General features: G+C 43.8%; 1 protein-coding gene across 1 annotated transcript in view; it reads right to left on the reverse strand.

Annotated features, from left to right (window-relative positions):
• Window positions 1–19411, reverse strand: part of ERC1 (ELKS/RAB6-interacting/CAST family member 1) — a 210556-nt gene that overhangs the window by 119362 nt on the left and 71783 nt on the right. The window contains exons 3-5 of the mRNA XM_018576477.1: window positions 16383–16799; window positions 10394–10468; window positions 5312–5467 (exon numbers count right to left, since the gene is read on the reverse strand). Of these exons, the coding sequence (XP_018431979.1) occupies window positions 5312–5467; window positions 10394–10468; window positions 16383–16799 (648 nt within the window). The remainder of the gene's footprint in view (window positions 1–5311; window positions 5468–10393; window positions 10469–16382; window positions 16800–19411) is intronic.

Here is a 19411-nt window from a genome sequence, read left to right on the forward strand (position 1 = left end):
TTCTGCCCGTCGTGCCCGCTAGGGGGGCGCGCGCGAGCAGAAAAAAATTGCCGTCTGGAGACGGCAACCCGCAGATGCTGCAGTGCCGTCCGTCCGTTTTTTTACTATGGGCGGACGGCAAGAGGTTAATTGTGGTTGTATTTTGAAACCCTTTGGGCCCATCCAACTCATTCCATCATGGTTATGTGTGGCAAAACATTGCATAAATCTTGGTGACATTCAGTTTGACACGCTAATATAGTAGTGGTCAATTTACCTGCACTGCAGCATACCACAACTGCCAATGCCATGCTTGTGGTGCACTACTTTAAGAAAGAAAAAAAAAGGAAGAAGAGGAATCATGTCTGTTTTGCATTGCCTTAAAGCGGACTTTTACACTCAAAAATCAAATTCTACCAATGCATCCCTCTATATATGATGATTAATAATAACAGACATGTCAGGTGTAAAATGCTGTGATTGGAAACACTTGCACTTTAAGAGCATTCACTTCCTGCTTTGAAAGGGCAAAATGACTTTAGTTTGACAAAGCAATGCACACTGGGATTGCCTGGTCATCAGCAGAGCATTGCTGGAAAAACTGTAATCTCACGAGATCTCAGGGAAAGACATTTTTTCTCCCCTGAGATGATGTGCATGGTCACATGTTCTAGTCACATGTCTGGTCACATGTGCCAGAAATCAAGCAAGTAATTGAAGATCTAGTAATCTGACTTTAGTAAACATGGCCACTGTCAGAAGACTGGGCAAGAAAAGAGAAATAAGGAATGCAAAGAATAAAAAGTCGGCAATTATCTAGAAGTATGTGCTTGTAGATTGTCATTACGAAACATTTCTAAAGGTCTGTTTGTTGATATTTTAAAGACATAGATAAATGTCTGCTTTAAGGTGCGCGCCAGATCATTCAAAATGAAAAGTTTGTCAGCACATCCTAATGCACGATAATGTGTTGCGTCAACACAGCGCATAATACGGGTGGAAACTTTTTTTTTTTTTAAACGAGCATGGATCCCCCCATAGCTAGAATACCAAAAACAAGAACACACATGACTTCTGATGCATCTAGGTCTACCTTTACACTGCTTGTCTTTTCACTGTATGGAGCTTGTACTCTCTCCTGTGCAATAGAGCACAGGTGCCAAAAATAAAATTAAATGCAAGTCGCTCGTGTGGCATTTGTCTCCCGAGAACGCCACTAACCCGCCGACAATCTTATGATTCTCGGCGGGTTTTTTAAGCCTGCTCGGGAGACAAAAGACGTGAGACTGTTTCTACATCACCCGCGATTATCGTCCGATAATCGGCAGGTGTATGGGCACCTTTAGGGGGACTATTCTACATCTGTGGTCTGATTTTTGGTATACTAGCCAGGTGGGAAACATACTGTACTTTTCTATGCATAAATACACCTGTACTTTAAAGCTGAACTCCAGGGAAATTTGAAAACCACCCCTGCAGAGGGGCTCGCTAAGAACTGCATGAGGGACTTTCCCGATCGTACAGCTGGATTCCTGAAACTCTGGTCCTCTGCGACAGATGAAATGGTCTGTCCAGAGACCGGACTGACTTGTCCCACGATGACAGAATGTAATCTGGAGTAAAAGTGTACAAATGGGAAGGCCCTGAAAGAGGCTATCTTCAGATCTAGGACCCTCATGCAGAAGCAGAGAGTGAGATGACTTCTAGACTGGAGTTTGCAGTTTAGAACGGGGTGCTTGAAGTTTCTTCTTTGGAAGGAACACCCTGACCTTGTGTCCAGGACTAGACCAAGATATTCTTAATCGGTTCCAATAAAGATTTCTCAAGGTTCAGGATCCATCGGTGTAACATCTGGATGGTCAGTTTCATGTTGCCCTAAAGAGCCGGCACCAACTGTCCCCAACAGGGCTGGTGAATACCTGTGGTGCAGACGAGAGGCCCAATACCATTGCAAAATTCTAAGCAGAATTTTTGGCATCAAATAAAAGACATTTAGAGCTTTGATATCCAGAAAGGGTAAATGCTTCCTTTGACATTAGACAAGATGAACAAACTGGAGTAGAACTGTTCTGTCACATGAACTTAGGCAATGAAAACTTGATCTAAAAGAACTGAGAGGGCTCAAAGGAAGTCTGCTAATCTGTACAGTGAAACAGGAAGGTTGGAGTTAAGAAACAGAGGAGAGGGATGGCAGCAAAAATCCAGTTTGTAGCCCTGGGAGACCACCTCCTGCACCAAAACTGTTCAAGTGTCCACAAAGATAACACTTCATTCAGAGGACGACTTGTTTTGGGATTTGGTGAAACTTGAATGTCCACTTGAGAAAGGGAGTGCAAAATCGAAAGGGGCATTACATTCTTTTTTTTTATATAGTTAAGGTTTTATTTGGGATTTCAAAAGTAAGATCAAAGTATAAAGTTTAAGGAAGCACAGCAAGTACTAAAAGGGGCATCGTATCCACATTACTCAAAGTCTGTTCAATTTCCTGTATGAAAATGAGTTAGGAAGGATGAGGCAACTACTGTGCCAAAGTTTGAGAGGTGAAAATGTGTAATGGAAAAAGGGACATTTCTTAACAGATAGGAGGGATTAGAACTTATAGTCTGCTTCTAGCTTTTTTTCTGCAGCGGAAGATGGGTTCCTTTGTCACCAGCAGCATCCTTAATACAGTTTTAAAGAGCTAGTTCGAAGGCATGCTGTCTCTTGAAGGCCATGTGGTTCAAATGCTTTTTACACAAGAGTTCTGCAGTCCAGCACTTTAGCCAAAGTGCCTCACACACATAAATTGACATGAGATACAGGATGCAGGAGGCTTCTAGCAAACCATCACAGCAAAAAGTTAAGGCTACAGCCATCTGCTTTACATGTTCTATATACAACGGATCAACCTGGGCAGCAGTTAAATCTCTTTTAACCCTTTCGCTGCCAAGCCCCCTGGAACATTTTTCAAATCAGCTGGCCAAGCCATTTTTGAATTTTCTGCAATTTTTTCCTATTGGTTTGATTTTCAACTGCTGCGTTGCTAGCGTTTGTAAAAGACCCCCCAAACCATATATTTTAAATCTACGGCACACCAGACAATATCTCACGGCACACTAGTGTGCCGCGGCACAGTGGTTGAAAAACGCTGCCATAGAGGTACCGAGCAGAATAGAATAGCTGAGCCGAAGGGCGCTCTCCGGCATTCGGCTATTCACTCACTGCTGTTTGGGCCCTATGAGAATAGGCCGAACAGCAACGAGTAGCCTGCCGGAGGTTCGGCTAAGCCGATCCAGATGTTGGATCAGCTGAGTCAAACTCCTTCTGCACTTCGACCGACCCGAACCCAGCCGCAGCAAGCCGTTGTACGGCTGATTTCAGTCGGTGTACAGCTGAAATCAGCTGTACAAGCCTGAAGTGAATAACCGAACGGCGTTCGGCTCACTTCACTTCGGGTTGGTTATTCACACGGCTCCCTTCGGCAGCTTTGTGAATAACCCCCTATGTGTCCCCAGTTATTTACAAACACCGGAGTGATCACGCCTTCAGAGACCGTGCTATCCAGAGCCAATCCCAAAAGCTCTGGACCTGGAAAGCTCTCCGTAGCTAACCTTTACCAGAACAGGGTCTGGAGAGCGCCCTATGTGGAGTCCAATGCCGAAAGATCACTTTTAGGCTATTCCTGTACAACCAGTCCAGTGGGGGCCATATGCAGTACTCCAAAAGCCAAACAGAGGATGACCGTGCTGGAAAACTGCAATCAGTGGCAACGCTCCAGCAGCGATGTAGAGAAAAATAATAAAACAAGATAAAAGTACTAAAGGGAAAAAAAAAAAGTTAGTCTTCACATCTTCACACAGCAGAGCTGTAGAAAAGACCACCATTCTCCTTGCACACAAGCAAGTTGGTAGGGGGAGGGGTTATTCTGGGCTGTCCTACAGCTTTTTGTTTCCCCGTGTGCAATTCTCCTGTAGGCTGCCTTATAACCCAAAGGTTAAAGACTTACTTTGTCCTTAAGGGGACAAGAAAAGCATATTTTAACCCCTTCATGACTGAGGCCCTTTCTTCAATTTTTGCACCCATGTTATATTCCACATTTTAGGCCTGAAAAGATAAAATTATTTCTCCTGAAGTGTTACTGTTAGTAGTATCCCTATCCTAACTATAACTCTAAAAAAACAGTCTACAACTAACCTAAACATTTGGTCCAAAAAGGCCAATCATAGCCTTCACATCAGCAGATGCCTTGCTGATTGTCTCCGGTACACGTTACTGTGATCAGCATTATCTAGTTAAAGTAGCAGTCTGGAGGGCAACTTCACGTTTATTCTCCACTTACCTTCCTCCTTTCACCCAGTCAAATGCCCTGTGTAAGCTCCTAGAAGCTCCAGTCAGAACTGATATTGGGCTGATGTTTGTCTCCATTTGACAGCTTTTATCCAATCACCAAACACCATTACTGGCATGACAGGAAGGGGAATGCATCACATGTTCCTCCATACCTGAAAATTAAGGTTACTTTCTTTGCTCCCAAGTCTGAAAGGTGCAGAAGTGGAGGAGCAAAAAAAAGGGGACTATATGGTTCAGGGAAGGAGGGCCTTAAAGCAAACATTTTTATGTTCTACACGTTTGATTTAAAGGAGAACTATGAGGTGAGTGATTTGCACTCAACCTCATATTTAGAGCCGACCTGTGACAATGACTGAAACTGTCACATTTCAGCTTTATAGATCGGGAAGTGAGCGAACGCATACCGTTGCTTGCTCACTTCTCCATCCTGTCCCTGCAGAGAGCGGTGACCGCCAGTCACCGTTCCCCGCAGGGATTCCTCCCCACTCTGATCCTCCGGCGCTGACTGGTAAAGCTGGCTCTGCCGCTAGATAGGCAGAGCCCGCTGTCAATCAGCCAGCTGGGTGGATCGCGACAGCACTGTCGGGATCGGTCCCAGCTACGGCGCTCTCAGTATATAGTGAGCAATAGCTCGCTATATACAGAGCTTTGAGTCACGGGAGGACGTTAGAATATGTCCTCGCGTGACCCTTAAGAGAACTATGGGATAAAAAGGTTACCTCATACTTCTCTTTTAAAACTGCACTCAGGCAGGAAAAAAGTTAAAGAGCATAAATGCAAATGAGATCTAAAATCTGTCCAACCGAAACACCAAATGAAATCTTATGATCTGAAGTTACTTATTCTGTCTAACATTTTAGTGGTGGAGGGGTTATGATTCAACTCTGGAGGAGCAAAATCACTACAGGTTAGTCATTGTTGCCGCAGACACCAAAGGCACCCTTCGTAATGTTAAAGAGTCAGTGAAGACGACCATCCACCGCACCAAGCAGAGCTAGATTACCTTGTTCTTCATGAACTTGGAGTGACTCCGGTAGACCTCCATTTGTTTTATCTCCTCTTCGCGCTCTTCAGTAGACAAAGCTCCGTTGGACTTTAGCATTTGGATCTCATCCTCCAGATCCCTCAGTCCTCTCTCCATCGACGTGAGCTTAGAGTCCTACAGGGAAACAATGCCATGACTACGAATTTCCAGAGCAGCTTATGCTACTCTATTAGACCACTATGACTAGCTAAAGCTACATGGGTCACCTAACCAAATTTAGGACAATCTGATGGCAGAATGGACAATGGAAAATGTTCAGCAGCAGCCATGTTCCCCTTCTTGTTCAGGCATACTTGCCACACTGGCAAGTAGCCTAAAACCACTGCATCTTAAAGTGCATGACCTGGACCAATGTTGGTACACATCCTCTCTCTAGGTGGTTTTTGGAAGGGCTAAGGATATTTAAGTAGGACAATGTTTTGGAATAAACTCAGTCTAACATCAGGTACCAGTGGCTTTTGCAAGAAGGGGAATGAACATTTAACCAGAAACTGGGATGGGCCTTATTCGCGAGTCTATTTAACAGACTCACTCCAGAAGAGGTAAAGTTGTCAGCTCAAACAGGAAGACGTTTACTGGATTTCTGGCAGATCAGGTATTTTTTGGTGCTTGCAGCATTTTATAAAAGGAAGAAAACATGGAGAAATGTGGATCTATTGCAGAAATGTACTGAATATGTGATTATCTCTAATGTGATAGCTCATGTTGATCCTGCCAGAAAAGCAGTTGCCAAGTCACTTCTTTGGTTGAGGTGATAAAACTGATACACCATCATTAAAACTGCCATCAGCGATGTCCCCCTTATGCCTGCAATCATCTGCTGGACTACACGTGTACCTGCCAACACAACCAACATTGGCACATTGTTCTAACTGTATTATCTGCGCCTAGTTCTTCTAAAGGAAATCTAAGTGTAGGTTACGGTTTCCACATCACAGCACCACATATGAGCACCACTGCAACCTACTGTGCTAGACTGGAGGTGCCTTGGAAAAGTGGAGCTGCATTTCAGATAAGCGACACAAGATTCAGGCTTTATTTGGAAAAATGAAATCATAAATGAAAAGTTTTCAAAGTATAATATTTTCTTGAACCTATATATTGCAAGTACACTGTGTGCCCAAAAGTATCTTGACACCTGATCATCACCAACATCTTAAATTAGCTTCTTGGGTATCCCATTTCAAAACTATGGGAATTGACATGAGTTTGACCCACGTTTGTGGCTGGAAAAGCCTTCTCTCTTCTAGGGAAGGCTTTTCACAAGATTTTGGAGTATGTCTAAGGTATTCTGTGTCCATGTGTGAGGTCAGGTACTGATGTTGGACGAGAAGACCCGGCTTGCAGTCTGTGTTTTAATTCATCCCAAGGCTGTTCAGTAGGGTTGAGGCCAGGGCTCTGTGCAGGACATTCGAGTTACTCCACAACACACAGGTGAAACCATGCTTTTATGGATCTGGCTTTATGCACAGTCATGCTGGAACAGTCAAACTGTTACCACTACGTTGGAAGTGCACAAATATCTTTGTATGCTGCAACATTAACAATACCCTCCCTTGGAAACCTCTGAACTCAATAATTTGTGGTAGCCACATACTTTTGGCCATACAGTGTATTTTTTTGTCTTGGGAGCAAATACATTCTGGAACTTTGGCTTTGGAACACCTTTAACTGGTTAAAGTGGCTCAAAAGGATGAAGAGAAGGATGCAACTCTGGAGCTAGAAGCTGACAATTAATAGAGCTCCCCATTCCCCACTCTCATGGGACTTAAGAACATAGAAAAAGGAACATGCAGAAACCTCTGCTTTAGTCAGGTCAGCCTTACAGTACATTTCTTTTTCAAGCAAAGCTCCCCTTTAAAGCTCAACTCGGGACACATATAAAAGATATTAATATTTGTAATGCAGCTTTGCATTTATTATGTCATTAAATGTATTTTTTAATGCAAGCATTTGACCTGATATCAGCCTCTCGCAGCCCCCTGTACAGCAGAGCTCAAATTGGGAGGAGAGACAGCTCAATCAATCAATCAATCAGTAGAGCTGTATTGTCCATGTGTGAAGAACCAACATGTTAATAGGAGGAGAGAGTAGAGTAAAGCCGGCCATACACCTTACAATTATCTGAACATTTTCTCTGGTCAGATAGAAAAAGTACAACAGATTCCTCCATCTATGCTAAACTGTGTGGATAGAGGAATCTCCTGCTGGGCCAAGCTTCAGTATCTTGCTAGTCGGCCCCGCTGGCTCTCAAAACACCTGAACAATGCCTGCATCCAATCAGAGTGTTCAGGTATTTTGGGAGCCAGCAGGGCAGACTAACAAGATACTGAAGCTTGGCCCAGGTGGAGGTTCCTCCATCCACACAGTTAAGTGTAAATGGAGGAATCTGTTCCACCTTTTCCATCTGACCATAGAAAATCTGCAGATAATTGTAAGGTGTATGGCCAGCTTTAGAGATGAGCTCATCCGTTTGCTGCTTCTCTTTTTACTGTCCAGTCAAAGGGTGGGAGAAAAATAAGACCTGTGGGTGTTAATTGCAGCAGAGAAAAATAAAGTCTTATCCCCTGCCAGACAGAGATGTGTCATGTAAATCTTAGCACTGGAAGGACAAAAAGAGTCAGAACCATCATCAGTGTGTTTAGCCATTTGCCTGAAGTTCAGCTTTACGTTGTTAAAAATGTATTGATGTTATTTTATACCCGATGGTGTGTTATTGCATTGAGGTACTTTTTGGTTGAACGCAATAATGTATCTTTTTTTCAACCTTACTAACTATGCAACCTTTTTCATGAACCAAAAAGGTAGAAGATATGATATGCAAAATCAAAGCCTTCATTTTTCCATTATTTGCATTTAAGTAAAACCATCCGCATAATGAATCAATCCATTGGCATGGCTGTGAACTGCTCACTCCCACAATTTCAGACGTCCTCTGCTCTTGAAAGGCCAAAATTTTCCAGCAGGTCAGTAATTTTTCCTTATGAATTGCAGTTGAGAGATTTTCATGAAATGATTTAACAGATATGACTGAGGATAATAGAATAGAGGATGAAACGCTCAAATTGAAGTTGCTTTGATGGAAAAATTCTTGCCACGATGGACCACTATACCCAGAATAGAGAAATGTTCAATTTTATACAACTAGGTACGTACGCCATTCACTACACTACATTTGTGGGAAGTTCTTGAATAAACTGAAAAGGGCTGTAATCTACTATGACCACAAATCCTGAATTCTAACTATAGTTTTCTGTGATTCACCCTCAGGACTAGGCATCCGTACAGGTATAACAAACCTTGCCTGTTCAAAAAAGATGGCTGCCGCTTTCTATACTTCACACCTTATTATCCTCTAAAAACATATAAAATTAGCTCATAAAATATTATAAGTAAAGTGTAGGTCAAGACAACATTTTTTTCTTAGTTGTGGAGAGAGTGGGGAAAGAGTGGAACCCTTAATGTAGGGGTGTCAAACTCAATTTAATCAAGGGCCGCATCAACATTATGGTTGCCCTCAAAAGGTATCTTTAAGACTATATAAATGAACCTAATCTTTATCATAATTGCCTCTGCATTCGATTATCACTGGTTTTAGTAATAACTTAATACCTAGATCTGAAAGTAGAAGTCTAGGAAATGGCCTGGTGGGCCGGATTCGGCCCCTGGGCCTTGAGTTTGACACATGTGCCTTAAATGAGTTTTTATTGCTATCAGGGGCTCCGTTAAGAAGCCTTCCCTTAACTTCCTGCTCTGCTGACAATGTTTTACCAGACAGGAAGGGAGGAGAACTCTCCAACAACAACAAAAAAGACAGGAATAATATTTCACTATTAGAGTAGGGGAAGACTAGAAACCCTGTCAGATTTTTATTTCTTTGTACCTGTTGCAGTTTTGCCCTCACTTCCTGTCTGGCGAAACCGTTGTCACTGGGACAGGAAGTATGGGGAAAGCTCCCCTGGATAGAAGTTAAAACCCGACAAGGGTTCCACTCCCTCTCCACAACTAAGTGTGATTGGTTTGACATACGCTTTAAGTATAGTGGCCCTTCAAAATGATTTAGTGACAAAGGGAAATCTTTAGTAGCCAAAAAAACAGGTTTACAGCAGGCACAGTAAGGCTTTTTTTGTATTTACGTTCTTGGCGGTACCTTGCCGCCTTGATCTGCTGCCAGGGCCCCCAAACACTCAAGTGTACATTTACACTTCCTGAGAAGGGGCCAAGCATGCCCCCATCCTACCTCATATGACAAAAATTGGGGCCTGGCGTATGCTGGCACAGACCGCTCCAGTATGGAAAGCGGGGGGAGTGTCATGCGTTACCTGAATTCCTGGGATTTTCTCAGGGCTCCTAGGCAGAAAGCCCAATAAAGCCTTCTTACAATGGCTGCTAAAAAGAGAACCTGTTACTTTTATTAATATATACAAGTCCAGGCTCACTTTAATATTCATATTGGGAATGAACTCTATTCACAATGTTTATTATTGCACTGCCCTGCTTTACAATATCATACTGGCACCAAGCTAGTGTGACACTTTAATGTCAGATGTGAACACTCCTAAGGAGGGAAAATGGCCTGAGGAAGAAGAAACTGTAGAGCAGGGGTAGGCAAACTCCGGCCCTCCAGCTGTGGTGAAACTGCAAATCCCATCATGCACCTGTCTCTGGTAGTCATGCCTGTGGTTGTCAGTCTTGCAATGTCTCATGGGATTTATAGTTGACACCCCAGGCAGGGGGGCCGGAGTTTGCCCATCCCTGCGGTAGAGAATCCTAATAAATGACCAAAATCTTGCACTCAATTAAATTCGGAAAAATTGGTCAATTTAGAAGACAGTTGTAAGAATAAAGTTTCCCTTTTATCGTTGAGTTTTAATGCAAACCCTCCCTGTCTGGTCTTATTTCCGGCCCTCGAAATTTCCACTGCTGGAGAGCGAGTATCTGCGATCTTTACATCTAGAACAACCGAACACGGGACTCGTATAAATGGATGCCAGGGCGCTCACACTGCCATCAACACTCAGAGTTTTCTAATGATCATACCTTCATTTCGATAACGGTCTGCAGGGCCTTCGTCTTGGCAGAATCTGGGGCATTTTCGAAGCGCCGGTGGATTTCCTGCGGGGAGGAAGAAAACATCACAGGTGAGATTTCATTCTGGCCCCAAGGTGGCAGACGGAGGAGCTACTCGCTCCATCGCAGGGAAAGGGGGGAGGAGCCGCCAGCTACCTGACCCATTAATAGCAGCGCTAAGCACAGCCGGGCTCTCGCACATAAGGTGACGTGATGTGACAAAAAAACGAAAACCCTTAGAGAAAGGAGGACGCCTAGTCTCACGGGCCGGACGGGACTCTGCAATTTCCCTGGGGGGGTTAATGGAGGTGACAATCAGGGGATGTCTTTAACCCCTTCAGATCCAGAGTGAAGCTCAGAGCCCAAGCTAAGTCATATACCGCAGAGTATCTGTAAGCTTCTACTGTATAGGAAGTGGCTGTTGTTGGATATGGAGGTCCTCCAAAAAAACAAAAAACACATGGAGGTCTGACCCGTATCTCCATCACAGGTAGAATGAGCCCTTTACCATGGAGCTAAGCAAAAAAAAAAAATTTCTATGGCCCATCAATCTCATCATCTGATCCCGAAACGATTTAATAAATATGTGAGCAGCATTAAAGTATAACTACACATAAGAAGAAGAATGTAATACATTGCACCTTACCGGTCCATAGATGAGGTGGCTGCATTAGTTTTTTTCCACTTTATTTTCACCTAGAAATCCTGCCAGTAACACATTTCCTGTCCTGGGGTGACAACAACTCACATTTCTACATCAGACCAACAGAAACAAGACAGGACTATGAACACAACCCTCTCTCCCCCATTCCTAGGGGAAAGAGCGTTGTCACCCTAAGGCAGGACCACATTACACCTACCTGTCTGCTCTTCTCATAATATGACGGGAGGGGTTCTATAATCCTCAGAGATAGCCGAGAACAATGCAACTAATAAAAAACCAGCAGGGAGCACAGGAAGTTACCAGCTCACTGGATTTCTGACAATTTCTGGATTTCTTGATAACAAAATAGTATATTTAAATAGAAAAAAAAAACCCGATAGCAATAAAGAGAAATTCATTGTTGGGGGTTTAAATGATAAAAAAAACAGGAATTGATAAATCTAAAAACTGTCAAAGAAAAAAAAACTTGGATAAATGCCACCATGATTGCATATGGAAAGTGATTGTGGAAGCATAAACTGTACTACCTCATTCAACCACCATCAATGCATCACGGGTGCCATGCTATGGCTCCTGCAGACTATTCCTCCCAGTCCCTGTCCATACAGAGATAGGGACTTTCAGTTAGAGGGACGGGAGAAAGTGTCAAAGCCCTACCATTGTGGACGTCACTGCAGTCGAACGCCATTCAGAACTACGAGTCCCTATGCCGTGCTGGCAGATGGGAATTGTAGTCCCTATATTGCCAGATTCAAGAATCTGTGAAAAGGATGACACGGCTGTGCACGTTGAACCGCATCACTCCAACACATTTAATCTGTGCTGCGGAAAAGTGTGCAAAGTGTATTTATATCATTTGTGGCTATTGAGGAGTATGTGTATATACACTGAGTTGCCAGATTATTATGACCACCCCATCAGTACTTCGTTGGGCCACGAGATGACTCCACGAGATGATTTTGTTGGGCCGCCTCGCGACATCTGACACTGCACTGTTGCCCTTCTGTTGTCTTGTACCAGTCTTGCCGCTCTCCGTTCTGCTCTAACATTGACTAGTCGCTGACGGCCACAATTCGCACGCTCAGACCCAGATTTTCGGCTGACAGTCCGGTCTTTAAACACTTTAACAACAGCTGCTCTTGAACATTTAACGAATTCTGCTGTTTTGCTGATACTCCCTCCATGGCTCCGAGCGCCAACAATCATCCCACGTTCAAAGGTTGTTAAATTGCGCTGTTTACCCAATCTTCAGAAAAAAATCACTTCTACTGTCGTGGTAAACAACCTGCTTCCCTATTTTTAATGGTGTGGCCCTCTAGCAACTTCAGCGCAAAATTATAGCGAATTAGCCTACAAACGTCAGGTGGTCATAATAATCTGGCCACTCAGTGCATATATAAATATATATATAAAAATATAAAAGGAGCCTAAAGGATAAGCTCTTATGCTTTGACCCTTTCACTACCGTAGGCCTTATGGTGCTGGCTGTGGGGCCCTTGTGAACACAGTCCTGGTGGCCATAGCCCCCAGGAGTCTGTTTACCTGTGTAAAGCCGAATTTTAGCTTTACACTGGAAGGAATCAGTTCCAGGGGCCAATAAAACGGGGCCCCTCCCTTCCACCTACCTAAGAACTTCCACTCCTCCAAGAGACACCTACCCATAAGGTCATTTTGATATTTGCAGAACTCCTCCCAAAAGCCATCCCAGAGCTTGCATCAGAGGTGAGGGTTTTTAAGGGAAGTACTGAGGCAGGGTGTTCATGATGTTTTCAGGAAGCTATGACAAGCACCCTGCCAGCCCCTCCCACCTATGCATTGCATAGGTAAGCACAGATACCCAATGATGATGTCACTGGAACTAATATAATGTATGTAATGAAAACAGAAAAGTTTAATTGAAAACGTTTTTAGCATGTTGATGAGGAGAGTAAGGAGGAACCAGGAAAGGCCTTATAAGCTTTAAGGGACAATGAAGGGCATCTGAACCAGGCTATACCCAGATCAAGCTGCAGTCTCTCTTCCTACACCCCTGCACAGGTTGAACCTTTATCCTGTCCCCAGTTTCCTGTGTCATTACTTTGTATGATCTATTGTAGGAACATGGTCAGGACACATAGTATGTGAGGGTGTAAGAGACCAGACTGCATTCCACTCCAATGCCCATGCTGAAACTGGCCAGATGGAGCAATGATTATCTGGATTCTGTAGAATGCTTCAAACAAAATATGTGATCACCGGCTGTCAGGGGGCAATAAAGTGACAATTATTTGTCCTGGGAGGAGAGCCCATCGGAGAATGGGAGCAGATAAAGGCCGCTGACACGGATTCCATCCTCTCCTCTCCCGGGCCTCCCAGCCTACCCTGCACATTCTATTTACAGCGATGGAGAAAAGACTATTTATCTGACACCCGCAGTAGTCATGGTGACCATCACCGTGGAAACAGGAAATCAGCCGTCTGTTTCATGTATCCCGGGTGCTCAGAGCTGGGAAGATGGGAGCGTGTTAACCTCTGCACCACCAGGGCCGTCGCCGAGTGCTCAGGTGGCATCGCCTTCATCCTGCCGGCATCTGTGCAGCTTTATTGAACTTTTCCTGCTGTTTCTGAGGCCATTGTGTGGTTACCCAGACTGGTCCCCCTTTCCCAGTTCATCAGCGATTTACAATGTCCCTTACAGCACCTCCTGAGGGTCAAATTTGGTATCATGAAGAAACTATTCAAATATTATACCCTAGAGTGTATATAAACTCCAACAATGAACTTCTCTTATTTGCTCCCTTTTGGTCTTTTATATATATAGCATTGTACGTGTTTTGTCATTTCTGTTCAATAAGTGGAGAAAAATCTGCCAGTAATCTTGTGATTTAATAGCTTCCTTTGCAGCATTCTTATCAGTTATATTGTTCCTATTTACCATAGGACTACAGAACAACCCCTTTCCAATGTTATGGAGAAGAGCAGGTGTTCTGTAGTCCTAGGACATTCCCTGTCCTAGAGTGATACAACTTTATGCTTTCCAATAGATGCAGTACAGTGAGTGAGTGCTGTCACCCCAGGGCAGGAAGTTTGGGGTTATTTTTGTACTCGTGGGAATACCTGGAGAAAATAAATGGAAAAAACCTGACAAAATCAAAACGAGGGCTGGTAAGCTGAAATATATTACATTTCTTTCTATTGGTTTTAGATATGCTTTAAAAGAAAAGTCAGTCTGTTTTTCTTTCTTTTTAAATATATGTGTGAATTTGACCAGCAAAAAGATAACCACCTGCTGTGCCCATTATGAGGGGTTCCCACCATCCGAACGCTGAGTTATCAGGTCTGTACACCTGCTCTGCCCATTATGAGGGGTTCCCACCATCCCTCCACTGAGTTCTCAGGTCTGTACACCTGCTCTGCCCATTATGAGGGGCTCCCACCATCCGAACGCTGAGTTATCAGGTCTGTACACCTGCTCTGCCCATTATGAGGGGCTCCCACCAACCCTCCACTGAGTTCTCAGGTCTGTACACCTGCTCTGCCCATTATGAGGGGCTCCCACCATCCGAACGCTGAGCTATCAGGTCTGTACACCTGCTCTGCCCATTATGAGGGGCTCCCACCAACCCTCCACTGAGTTCTCAGGTCTGCACACCTACTGTGCCCATTATTAGGGGCTCCCACCATCCCTTCACTGAGTTCCCAGGTCTGCACACCTGCTCTGCACATTATGAGGGGCTCCCACCATCCCTCCACTGAGTTCTCAGGTCTGTACACGAGGGGCTCTCAAAATCCCTGCAGGATTTTTTTTTACATTTTATCTAAAATTCCCAGGTGGACAAGAACAAAGCCAGAGAGGGGAGATCTTCCTGTGTGAGTATCCAGATTAGAAGCCAGGGGCTCACTTATCCCAAAAGACTACACCTATAAATAAATGTAACCTTTGGGTGCATTTATCTGTAGGGATGCTACTCAAACTACCCAATATACAGATGACCACTAGAGGGAGCATTTACAAAAAAATATATACTGTATATGAAATATAGCTAATGAAACAAGGATACTGTAGATGTGGGTGCCCCGTAGAGGGTGGGAATATTCAACTGGGATTAGCACTTGGCTTATATATGAGGGATGATGTTGACGTTGATGCTGCATCAGTAATGACTCATCTAAATGCACCTTCACAGAGCAAAGTGCCAGGAGCTGTTTAATACCAACATTCACACCTGTCACAGCTGCCACAAAATACGTAGTATCTCAACTTAAAGAGAGCGGTTATGCACCCCATTACTTCAAGTGACATTGCTCAATCATAGAGATTGGCCCCTAGGCCCAAGTACTACATCACGGGAGGAGGCCACATGCTCCCCTCGCTCCCATATCTGAAAGCACCGGGTATTTTGTGGTGGCAGCCACAATAGTAAGGGTCTCGTTACAGGACTGAATATAAATAATTGCCCTCCATAATGTACTTTAATGTAATCAACAATCCACCATACAATGTTTGTTTAGAGACAGCATTCCCCTTCCCTGTCTTGCCCGTCTGCCCTAATGCCTTCTGCTGTCAGGTCCTGGACAAACCTCCAAATTATCTGTAAAAAATAAGTGAAGGCAACTGGACTTGCTGTATTTTTTCTTGAAGACATTTCACTGGTCACCCAACCAGCTTTCTCAATTCAGAATGACTTGTGCAAATAATTCTGGGAATAAATATGGTGAATGTTGCTCCAATCCACATAATCTGTTAGTCGCCACCAGGTGTTGATTGCATTTGCATAATTGGAGTGTAGGAGGTGTTATTAACCTGCCTAGAGAGAGGCGTTAAAACAACGTTGTCTGTGGCAGACAATAGAGGTGTCTCACCCCCCACCTCTATTCAAGCTTGGCTTCTCAATTTTTTCATAAATGGCCTCTTTCACACCTCTTTTAAACCAGTCCACCTCCCTGTCTAGGATGCGTATTTGACTGTCTTCAAAAGGAGTGACCTTTTTCCTTTAGGTGTAGTTGGTTAACCTGGTTGTGACTAACAGATTGTGTGAATTGGAGCAACGTTCACCATATTTATTCCCAGATAGTTTTTTGTACAAGTCATTCTGAATTGAGAAAGCTGGTTGGATGATCAGTGAAACATCTTCAAGAAAAATACAGCAAGTCCAGTTGCCTTTACTTATCTTTTACAGATCTACCATGACCTGGATGAATGAGAACCTTCACAGACAAACCTCCAAATTGGCAGAGACAACATGACTGGTTTCCTTGTCCATAGGACATCAGAGGGACATAAGTAGTAATCAAGCTACAGTGTTCAATAATCACCTCTCTCAACATGTTGGTCTCCTTCTCCTTCTGATCAAGCAGGCTCTCCAGATGGTGGACATGCATCTCGGCCTCGGCCAGCCTCCTGGTCCTCTCGTGGTCCTCATCCATCACCTTTGAGGAGATCCCTTTGCTCTGCAGCATCTCCAGCAGCTTTTTGATGGATTCGTCCCTGGCGTTCAGAGTCTGTTTCTGAGTCTCGATCCTTAGCTCCATCTCCTCCAGCGTCTTCCGCAGCAGGAAAAGCTCCTTGGCCTGGCGGTCGTGCTCCGTATGGAGGATGCGGAAGTTATCCTCGGTCAACTCGCCGGTAAACAGTTCCTTGGACCTCCCGCCGCTGTCCTGCTGGAAGAGGTGGTTGAGGTCTCGCTGGATTCGCAGCTCATCCTGCAACGCCTGAACCGTCATGTGTAGGTGCTAAAACAGAAGAATACGGAAATGAAAATAGTGCAGTAAAATAAACACAAGTTAAAAGGTAAAAAACTATGACAAATAACAAAAAGAAAGTAAATGGAAAAAGTTATAACAAAAAGAAAGTAAATGGAAAAAGTTATATACAACTCTAGCTACAATCATTTCAATTTGGATGCCATGGAGAAAAACTGGGAATTCTAACAGATATGTATTGCTATGTGTCCCTCACAGGGGGATTCCCCTTTACTTCCTCTCCCGGTGACACCGTATCACATCCTGACACATAATGGAAACGAATATTGAACAGGTTCCATAACTAACAAAAAAGCCATAGAGAACTGGTAGCCACAATACAAAAACTTCAGATAGTGCTCAGATCACAGCACCACAACATTCAGATCTATTATGTAGTGCACAAGCCTGTCTGATTTGACAGTAATCTAGTGTATGCTGTAGGTGTGTCCTACATAGTTTTGGTAAAAACTTAAGGCGGACCTTTACCCCCTTTGACTTAAAATAACATCAGCATGCAGCTCTACGTATTGATATAAAATCATCTTACATGATAGTTAAACATATTTTTCTTTTACTTACAATGATTGCTTTTCCACTTCCTGGTCCTCTTGGGCTCTAGTGATGTAATCTGCACCCAAGCCAAGCATTGCATTCTGGGGAGGTTACATCAGCAGAGCATTGCTGGGAAATCTCATCTGTAATCTCAAGGAAAGGCATTTTCTTCCCCTGAGATGATGTGCATGGTCACATGTCCTAGCCGCATGTGCCAGAGTTCCAGGAAGTAAAGGGAGATGGATTCATCTGCCCTTAGTAAAAATGGCCTCTGTCAGAAGACTGGGGAAGAAAATAATATGGGTAAGGCTGGCCATACACTGATCTATTTTCCTCATTCAACCCACGGGCTGAACGAGGAAAATAGAGCAGATTTCTCCAGCAACACTTAGGAGTGTGTCGTTTGAGGAATCCCCTCTGTTTGCATTGTATTCTGACAGTGGCCGCTGCCATAATACCTGATGTGAGCGGGCAGCTCATTGGCTGCCAGCTCCTTTTGTATGAAAACTTCCTAGCCAGCTCCTTCGATCAGCTGATCGAGGGATGCCGACTAAAAGGGTGCCTACAGTGCGGTTCCTCAAAACTACCCGAAATTCGCACAGTGTATGGGCACCTTAAAGTTCCTCTTTAAAAGAAGAATTATGAGGCGAGTGATTTTCACTCAGCCTCATAATCTGAGCCGACCTGTGACAATGAAACTGTCACAGGTCAACTCAGTAGATCGGAAAGTGAGCGAACACATACCGTCGCTCGCTCACTTCTCGATCTATCCCTGCAGAGAGCCGTGGCCGTCACTCAGGGCTCCCTGCAGGGATTCCCCCCACCTCCCGTACGATCCTCCAGAGCTGACTGGCGGAACGGACAGCGGGCGGATACAGCTGGCTCTGCCTCTAGATAGCCAAAGCCAGCTGTCACTCACGCAGCTGGGTGGATCCAGACTAGAGCTGCAGCTAACGATTATTTTCAAAATCGATTAGTTAGCCGATTATTAAGTTCGATTAATCGGTTAATCGGATAAACAATAAAATACATTTAAAAAAATGGCTCCAGCAAAGGGACTACTAGTTTGCATTGAGGTTGTAGTCCATCACAGGAGCAAGCTTGGAGCGGTGGAAGTAAAAAAGAAAAAAAATAGTGTGGTGTGCAAAATAGTGAAATGGAAAGTGTAAAATTATACAGCAATGAATGCAGAATGGCACCGGCTATAGAGGACTACAAATTCCAGCAATAGTACAATATACAGCGCAATGCAGAATATAACCAACTATAGAGGAGTACAACAAATCCCAGCAATAGTACATTATAGCTGGCGGTATTCTGCATTGCGCTGTATAATGTACTGTTGCTGGGTTTTGTAGTCCTCTATAGCCAGTGGTATTCGGCATTGCACCACTGTATAATGTATTATTGCTGGGATTTGTAGTCCTCTATACAGCGCAGTATAGCACCAGCTATAGAGGAGTAGCATTGAGGTTGTAGTCCATCACAGGAGCAAGCTTGGAGCGGTGGAAGTAAAAAAGAAAAAAAATAGTGTGGTGTGCAAAATAGTGAAATGGAAAGTGTAAAATTATACAGCAATGAATGCAGAATGGCACCGGCTATAGAGGACTACAAATTCCAGCAATAGTACAATATACAGCGCAATGCAGAATATAACCAACTATAGAGGAGTACAACAAATCCCAGCAATAGTACATTATAGCTGGCGGTATTCTGCATTGCGCTGTATAATGTACTGTTGCTGGGTTTTGTAGTCCTCTATAGCTAGTGGTATTCGGCATTGCACCACTGTATAATGTACTATTGCTGGGATTTGTTGTGCTCCTCTATAGCTGGTGGAATTCCGCATGGTGCTGTATAATGTATTATTGCTGGGATTTGTAGTCCTCTATACAGCGCAGTATAGCACCAGCTATAGAGGAGTACAACAAATCCCAGCAATAGTACATTATACATACAGTTTATAATGTATTGCTGGGATTTGTATTCCTATGTATAATATACAGCACAATGTACCATCAGCTATAGAGGAATACAAATCCCAGCAA

The sequence above is a fragment of the Nanorana parkeri genome, unplaced genomic scaffold (genome assembly GCF_000935625.1).
Source record: "Nanorana parkeri isolate BGI_ZX_2015 unplaced genomic scaffold, ASM93562v1 scaffold67, whole genome shotgun sequence".
NCBI lineage: Eukaryota > Metazoa > Chordata > Amphibia > Anura > Dicroglossidae > Nanorana > Nanorana parkeri.